This window comes from Oculina patagonica, unplaced genomic scaffold (assembly GCF_052425735.1).
Source record: "Oculina patagonica isolate OP01 unplaced genomic scaffold, crgOcupat unplaced491, whole genome shotgun sequence".
Classification (NCBI taxonomy): Eukaryota; Metazoa; Cnidaria; class Anthozoa; order Scleractinia; family Oculinidae; genus Oculina; species Oculina patagonica.
Genome location: NW_027558352.1, coordinates 2,450 through 11,286, shown reverse-complemented (window position 1 = coordinate 11,286; position 8,837 = coordinate 2,450). Strand labels below are relative to the sequence as shown.

Genomic DNA, 8,837 nt, shown 5'->3' with positions numbered 1-8,837 from the left:
ATAATGCTCTTCTCATTTATGGCATCCTTTTGCCATGACTTGAACTTTTGCATGTTACTAAATAATTTTAAATGTCACCATCTGATTAATCAAAATAATGTTTTAAACACAGGACCTATCAGCTTACCAATGTATGATCCAGCAGTTGATCTTGAATCCACTGCGACAATGACACCATGTTGGAATTTGAAGGCCAGAGTGGTTGTCCCATGGTCAAAATGGATTTTGACATCACCTTCTCCACTAGCAAAGGGTCTCAGAAACTCTACAGGCTAGAAGGCATGAAAATGCATCAAAAAGAGGACATGTCCACTGGTACTTTTTGACATTTTCTTTCATAAGCATGGTTGACTTAAGCTGCGTTCACATTTAACTCCGAAACATGTTTAGAATAAACATGTTTCAACGAAACATGTTTCACCTAAACATGCTTGTTTTTGCATTGTTCACATAAGGTGTTAGTTTCAAACACGTTTCATGCTTGATGTGTAATTTATGTGGTTTCACGGTTCTTGCATAAATCTTTACACTTTAATTAACCGCAAAAATATAGCTGGAAAGTACAACAAAGTTTCCATTAAATCTTTGTCTTTTTGTTTATTTTCAAGCCCTTCGATGAAGCAGCGCCTTCAAACGTTTTCAAGAAGACAGTATTGTCAGAATTTGCGCTATCATTCGGTGAAAGAAGATTTTTATTTTGTGAAGTTTGTTTTTGCATTGCAATGCTGTAATGCTGCGCCCTTGTAGTCACCGTCGTAAACTTTCGTGGCGATATTCTGCTTTCTATCCATCACCGATAATACATATTGTATAACTTTATTAGCCCACATTTTAAATAAACATTTGATAACACAGAAGGCCCAAATTTGAAGCTTTTGGGCACTCGCCTCCCTCATCACATGTCTGCCATTTTTAACGTGTTTAGTCTGAGGTAGTTTCAATCATGATCAGACTTAACATGTTTCAATCATGATTCGCGCAATAAACTGCCTGATGTGAACACTTTTCACAACGAAACATGTTTCATTCGTGATCAGACTAATCATGTTTAGGCCTAATGTGAACGCAGCTTTAGACACTCAGACTGTGTAATTTTTGCTCACAACTATTACATACAACATACTCACAATATAAACTTGCTCATGATTGGAATGAATGTTTATGATTGTCTGATTGTATGTCATGCACAAGCAAATGAGACCCAAGTCAATATGTACCGTAAGTATGATCTGTTGTATGCGGCAATTGTAAGCATGAACACATGACCTGAATTAGCCCTTACAATAACTTGGAAAGGATCACGGCTGCAGCTTCGCTGCTCACAGATCATGCTTTAGAAGCTACACAGATAAAAAAAAACACTAAAGGAAAAAATCCTGCAGCACCCTCGTTTACTTTTCTCTAAAATCACTATAAATCCTAAATATGTTAACTTGTACAGCTACAGTGTATGTCAAAAATAGTTTTATTTACATGGCGTTGTTTATCTTTGTGTTGTTAACAGTGAACCTCTGTTGAAAGGGAAATTATTGAATTATTACATGTGCATCACCACAAAAAAGAAATTTAACAAGTGACAATTTTATAAGAAGTTTATAATTATATTTGGAGATGTCAAGCTTTAAATGAACCAGTTTTTATAAATCTATTCTCAAAAAAAGTTGACAAACTTCAAGAACTTCATGCTATACTGCTTTTCTATTTAACAGATGTGAGATAAAACTTGTTTTACTTCCTGAAGGGTATTATCAATCAATTTGTTTGCTGTAGCGATCAACGTATTTGGATCATTTTAGCACGTGGAAATGTCATAAAAGAAACCTAACCAACTTTGCCATGAACGAAAAAAATAAAAAAAATGGAATTACCTCCTTAAATTACATTAAACGCATTAAATTATAAGCTTTACAAACAGCAAACTTAGTCTGTTAAAGGAAAATAATGGCGAAAGGCATCTTTAATTTGGGATAACCTTCGCCGGATGACTAAGCAAATTACACTGGTTTAAAATTATTGAACTTACATCAGTTCCAGGCGGTACAGCAAATCGACAGTCGTTCCAAAAATTTCCTGATATGTCCTTAGTTAGTTCGTTGTCCCTTGAAGCATTCTTTCTTTCTCCGAAAATGTCATTCAATGAGAGACTGCCATAGCTTCGGGCTGCTGCTTGAACCGCCATCTTTAATAACCTTCCCGATAAACTTTGCAATCCTAACAACTAAGTTGAATATTATGGGAGGGGTGGGTCGCTTTATTAGCTTTCGATTTTTAATATTATTATTTTTAATAGGACAAGAAATAATTTAGCTCTAAAAACATGATTCATGAAAAGGAATATTTTCTTCTTTACTTTATTTAGGACGACGTTACAATGGCCCACTTGTTCAAGAAAGTTCTTTTTCTTCTTTTTCCTTTGCCCCCCCCCCCACCCCCGACTCTTTGACTCTTTCTTCCCCACCTCTCCCTGGCTAAAACGGACGAAGGGCGACGAAGGGCTGGGTCGTACTCTTGTCAACATGGCGGCAGTGCGTAGTTTTTCGTGGCCATTCAAGTCCATTTTCATAACAGGCGGCAACCGAGGAATCGGTTTAGAATTTGTTAAGCAATTTCTAAGCCTCCCTAATGCTCCAGAGCATATCTTTGCCACCTGTAGATCTCTGGAACGCGCATCAGAGCTGAAATCACTCACCGAAGGCAACAAGAATCTTCACGTGATGGAAATGGATGTGAACGATTTTGAAAGTTTCGGTAAAGTTGTATCCGAGGTGGATAAAAAGCTGGAAGGCCGTGGATTGAATTTGTTATTAAACAACGCTGGAATCATGGATAGATCTACGCTCGATGAAGTCACCGCAGAAGGCATGATCACTGTTTACAAAACTAACACTGTTGCCCCTCTGTTGTTGACCAAAGCGTTCTTGCCCCTTCTTCGCCGTGCATCGAGTAATGAAGATTCTGCTAAAACTGCCATTGTGAATATTTCAACCATTCTTGCTTCGATAGCTGATAACACTTCGAGTAGAATGTATCCTTATCGATCAACCAAAGCAGCGCTCAATATGATCACTAAGTCACTGAGCATTGATCTAGCAAGTGATGGTATCCTGGCGGTCGCGTTACATCCAGGCTGGGTGAAAACAGACATGGGGGGTCAAAATGCAACACTAACTATCAAGGAATCAGTCCAAGGATTGGTAACGGTGATTGGTTCTTTGGACGAATCAAAAAGTGGAGGATTCTTTGACTTCAGTGGAAAGGTCCTACCTTGGTAGAGTGGACTTGTACATGCTACTTGCAGTTTTTGACTTGTATTACGTGACGGTCACGTAATGGTAAGGGCCTCACTGAATAACACCTTTGGTGATGTGAGCTCCCTGGGTAAAGAACATTATTATTATTATTATTATTATGTAACATGAGAGTATCCTATGTAGAAGATATATACTACCTGCAGTTTAATGTCTTGCGTTGACAGTGAAAAATATTACAGTTGAACCTCTATAAATTTTTTATACGGACACTAAAGGGACAGCCCAAAGTGTCTGTATTAGAGAGGTGTCCGTTTTAAAGAGGTCACCACTATGACGTCACTTTTGACTTTATCAACAGCTTAAAGTATTTAGTAACTCAATATGTTCTGCAACGCAATGCTTCCGGTAAAAAATTATCACTACGAAGAAATTCGAAAACATAAAAGATGAATAAAGTGTTACAATGTTGTTTTTGTAACCACAAACAGTGAATAGCCATTACGAATGCAAAATATCATTGCATGATCACTGGAGTGTCTGTAATAAAGTGGTTAAGTTTATATAAATTTGTTCCCTGGGGCTGACATTTAGTGTCCGTTGTTCGTATTAGAGAGGGTCTGTATTAGAAAACATATGATAATTTTTTTGGGACATCGGGGATCGTCCATAATAGAGAGGTGGCCGTATTACAGAGGTGTCTGTATGAAGAGGTTCGACTGTAGTACAGTAGGCAGAGCTAAATAAAATGAGCCCATAATAAGCTTGCATCCATCCATCCATCTTGTTTCTGTAGTTTGCTTGTAGTTGTAGGAAATGTCAAAATTTTATAGCTGCATGCACAGGTTACCAAAGCGTACTACGACAGTTTATATGGATGAACTACAAGAGCTTGTACATGTATGTATTTAAAATAAAGTTGAGAAAAATAACTCCAAATATCATACGAAAGCTATAATAAAACATACAACCTTACCTGGTGTCACCTTTTGGTCTTTCTAGTACTTTAGGAAGCCATACACACGATTTTCGTTTAACAGTCTGTCACGCATGTGTGAATCTGATTGCTTTGCCTTTGATTTCTACTTGCTAACTGAACATGATTGCACTCATGTTGTTAGTTGTTTCCAAGCCATTATAAACTGTATCAGTTTTTTTTATTTCTTTGTTTCCAGTAAGTTGTTAAAGCAAGAAAAGGCCTATCTTAACTCTGTCCTCCTTGTATTTTTAAGATAAAGATCCAACAACACTGACCCCCCTTCCCCGCTCCTCTCTTCCCGCACCTAGCCCGGGCACTCACCACTCCCTCGCTGAAACAGACGAAGGGCTGGGCACTATTCTCAACATGGCGGCAGTGAGCAGTTCCAGTTCGTGGCCATTCAAGTCCATTTTCATAACGGGCTGCAACCGTGGAATCGGTTTAGAATTTATTTCACAATTTCTAAGCCTCCCTAATCCTCCGGAGCATGTCTTTGCCACCTGTAGATCGCTGGAGCGCGCCTCAGAACTGAAATCACTCGCCGAAGGCAACAAGAATCTTCACGTGATGGAAATGGATATGAACGATTTTGATAGTTTTAGTCGGATTGTATCCGAGGTGGATAAAATGCTGGAAGGCCGTGGATTGGATCTTTTAATAAACAGCGCTGGGGTCATGGATAGATCTAAACTCGACGAAGTCACCGCAGAAAGCATGCTCGATGTGTACAAAACTAACGCTGTAGCTCCTTTGATGTTGACCAAAGCGTTCTTGCCTCTTCTTCGCCGTTCATCGTCTCAAAAAAGCAGTGCAGGTTCTGCTAAAACGTTCATTGTGAATATTTCATCCGGAGCTGGCTCGATAGCTGGGAACACTTGGAGCACAATGTACCCTTATCGACCGAGCAAGGCAGCGCTCAATATGATCACAAAGTCACTAAGTATTGATCTAGCAAGTGATGGTATCCTGGCGGTTGCGTTACATCCAGGCTGGGTGAAAACAGACATGGGGGGACAAAATGCAACACTAACCATCAAAGAATCAGTTGAGGGATTGGTAACGGTGATTGGTTCTTTGGACGAGTCAAAAAATGGAGGATTTTTTGACTTTAGTGGAAAGGCCCTACCTTGGTAGAGTATACATGTACATGCTACTTGCAGTTTTTGACTTGTGTTACGTGACAGTCACGTCATGGTAACACGGGAGTATCCTATGTAGAACTTGGCACAGGGTAGTACTTCGTGTGAGACCTTATGTAAGGTCATGAAGTGACAAGGTAGCCACATTTGTTGTAAAGTAACAGACCTCTCAACCTCAAAGAACCGGAAATCTGGAGATCGAGGTAAAAAAACCGGGAGATTCGAGTAAAATTCGGGAGATTAATCAACTGACGGACAAAAATAACTAAAACCAGGTGTTAATCAAGAGAAGGAGTTTTTTTCCTGTTTTAGCAACACAAAAATTAACGTTCTTTTCACGGCTTGTGTCTTCTATATATGGGTTTCGATTGTGTGTCTAGCGAACAAACTAATGAAATACCTTTGCTGGGTACGAATTTATACAGAATTGGCGCAAGACAATCGCCTTAGTAAGCCAAAAATGACATTATACAAGAAATTGTATCCTTTTAGCTTGTGACTCTGTTTATCGTGAGATTTTTGTGTCTTGTCGTGAGACCGTGAGATTGAACTAAAAGTCGTGAGTCTCACGGCAAAATCGTGAGACTTGAGAGGTCTGAAGTAACATGGTCATATTCCAAATTCCTAAAGTTTTAGACATTTATTCTAACACAGTTAGCTGTAGGTTTTTCAATTTTTGATAACTAGACAGACTTCAGGCAGCAAAGTTGAAGTTCCCAGGAAGCAATAATAAGCGCTCAAAGTGGTCTATTTTTAAATAAACTCTGAACTGAATAACACAAGACACTAAGCCCAAAGGGTTTGGATTGTTTATGCGTTGGCAGTGAAAAAAATAGTACAGTAGGAAGACCTAAATAAAATGAACTCATAATAAATTTGTATCCAAAGCTGAAGTTTGTTCCCTGGGGACTGGGAGACAGGGGTGAAGGGAATGGGGGAAATCTGATGGGGCAGGGATGCTTGGTAGATAATTTGAATGAAATTCCTAAATGAGACTAATCTGGGTGTGGTTCAAGATTTATTTGACCTCCAGAAGAATATCTTGACTTAGATGATGTACGGTATAGTAATACAAAATACTTTATAGAATTCTAAACAAACTTTAAATGCAGGGCTGATCAAACAGCTAGGGACTGATGTTTTAAATTTATTTTGGCCCAATGTAATATATCAAACACGAGCGATAGCGTTTCATCGGATATACTGAACTGAGAAGACTGTTGAAAATACAACGTGCAGCAGAGTATTCTTGATGAAATTCAAGGTGTTTGGATAGCCAATGAAACACTGTCTGGAGTGTTTGATATAATCTTCTTGATCGAAACAAAAACCGTGGAGTAAACGGAGAAATAAAATTTTAAAAAACTATGCTGATTAAGACCAGGTATCCGAATGACCTTGTGTCCGAACCTCTTTCACGGCTGTAATTTTCTTTGTTTTAACTTGCTGAATTATTAATGAGTTTGAGAAGGTAAATTGCAAGATGTGTTTCTTTTAAATGTAAAAAGTGCAGTTTTATTTTTTTTCTTCCATCAACCTTGAAAAAGTTGATTGATTGATAAGTTTGTTTGACATTTTGAAACTCAGTTTGGATCAAATTGAATTGCTGGGGTCTCAAGTGACTGCTGACTACTGTGCATGGACTGAGGGTCTACGATTATTCTCTGGCAGATTAGGCAGATTTCAAGCGTCGGTCTGCGGACACATTCTTTATTTTCTGGCGGTCTACAGTCATGATATTTATGGTGGTCTCATTCTCAGCAGAAAGTAAAAGAAATTTGAGGTCTAGGAAGAAAAAACCATGGTGGTATGCGGACTGAATGACCCCCTATAATAATCACTCTGGACTCTAATTCCCATTATCAGGATTTATGCAAAGGAAAGTCCACCTTTTGTGTGCATTGCGGACCTACTTTTATTTTAGGGCTTATTGTGTCCCTACAGGGGCCCTCACTTCAGATAAGAGGGTCTTGTCACGTCTTGTCATGAAGCATCCTCGGAGACCCAGGGCCAGTTAGTTGGGGCGACGGGCAGCTTATCGGGACAACGGGATTTTCGGGCGATAGTTTACAACATAGAGCGTAACAGCCATTGGGCACTTTGTCTTACCGAACCAGTTCCAGAAGCGTTTCAACTCCTTCTTTCTGATTGGCCAGAAAAACAGTTTTTCTGGCCAATCAGCGAGGTTGACCAGAAGAGCGACTCTGACGTCTTCTTACACGAAGTTGTTTTCCTCATAGACTCGTCGTCGTTGTTAAGTCCGTCCATCTCAGATAAAACAGCAAAACAAAAACAAAACAACGAGGCCTGGGAATATGTTAAATGTAGCATAGCGCAAGGAAACCAAAAGTTTTTAAAGTTATACGCGAGCACCTCTTGTTTATAAGTTTTGTTTTTGTTATTTAAATATCCAACAAATTAAACAAAAACCCTTTGTTTTTAATTGTCAAGCTGGAAACAAAATAACAATAGGTGACGACAGCGATATCTTCGCTAACGCGTGGCCCGTGCAGCGAAGTACGCAGACCGTGGCAAGTTCTAGAAGTCGGGCAATGACCGAGAAAAATAATAAGAATTGTTGTTCACTCAAATAACTATTAAAAAGCGCGAAAATAACAGTGTAGAACTGGCAGTCGTCTAAGGCTTATTTTTTCTGAGACTCTTCATGTAATAGCATTCGATTGATGGACAGAGCATTCACGACGAGTCTACGAGGGAAAACAACTTCGTGTAAGAAGACATCAGAGTCTCCTGGTCGGTCCTCGTCGCTGATTGGCCACAAAAATATTTTTGTGGCCAATCAGAGGAAAGAGTTCAAACGCTTCTGGAACTGGTTCGGTAAGACAAAGTGCCCAGGGGCTGTTACGCTCTATGTTGTAAACTATCGCCCGAAAATCCCGTTGTCCCGATAAGCTGCCCGTCGCCCCAACTAACTGCCCCTGGGTCTCCGAGGATGCTAGTGACTTTGACATGATAATAAAGTCCTTAACTTATCTAACTTTATACATGTATGGTTTTTAAGTGCTCATAATAAATTTAAATTTTTCTTGGGTGAGCATGCCCCCAGACCCCCCTAGATTGCTTTTGATCATAACAAGCTGACTAATCATGCAATTTACCATAGTAGTCTTGTTTACAAACTCTCTCTTGGAAGGGAGAAAGAATTATGGTTTACAGTCACATAAATTTCCCTTGAGAAACACAGCCATTTTGCAATTTATAATCACGGTTCATGGCTCAACCAAATAACATTTCCTAGGAAAAATAGTAATTTCATAATTTCCGGGAAATAGAAAGAAAACACACAGAAAACTCCTTTAGCACCATCCTCTTTGTAATGAGTCAGTGATCCACACTAATACAATTTTTTTCTACTTTACCTCCCCCTCCTCCTCCATGGGTACTCTAGTCAGCTATTTCAAGACCAGGGCCACTGCAGTGCTAAAAGTGATGGGGATACTCATTGGAAAG

At 39.3% G+C, this 8,837-nt stretch overlaps 3 protein-coding genes across 3 annotated transcripts; 2 read left to right on the top strand and 1 right to left on the bottom strand.

Moving 5' to 3' along the window:
• Positions 1-74: 74 nt before the first annotated feature.
• On the bottom strand, positions 75-2,324 carry LOC144640802 (proteasome subunit beta type-8-like). The gene is made up of 2 exons (XM_078499873.1): positions 2,024-2,324; positions 75-272 (listed from the first exon to the last, which is right to left on the bottom strand). The coding sequence occupies exons 1-2, from the start codon at positions 2,177-2,179 to the stop codon at positions 90-92; spliced, it is 339 nt and encodes a 112-aa protein (XP_078355999.1). The 5' UTR covers positions 2,180-2,324; the 3' UTR covers positions 75-89.
• Positions 2,325-4,396, top strand: LOC144640799 (uncharacterized). The gene has a single exon (XM_078499871.1). The coding sequence runs from the start codon at positions 2,325-2,327 to the stop codon at positions 3,270-3,272; it is 948 nt and encodes a 315-aa protein (XP_078355997.1). The 3' UTR covers positions 3,273-4,396.
• Positions 4,397-4,548: 152 nt separating this feature from the next.
• On the top strand, positions 4,549-6,289 carry LOC144640800 (C-signal-like). The gene has a single exon (XM_078499872.1). It carries the CDS (start codon positions 4,594-4,596, stop codon positions 5,359-5,361), a length of 768 nt encoding a protein of 255 aa, XP_078355998.1. The 5' UTR covers positions 4,549-4,593; the 3' UTR covers positions 5,362-6,289.
• Positions 6,290-8,837: the final 2,548 nt, after the last annotated feature.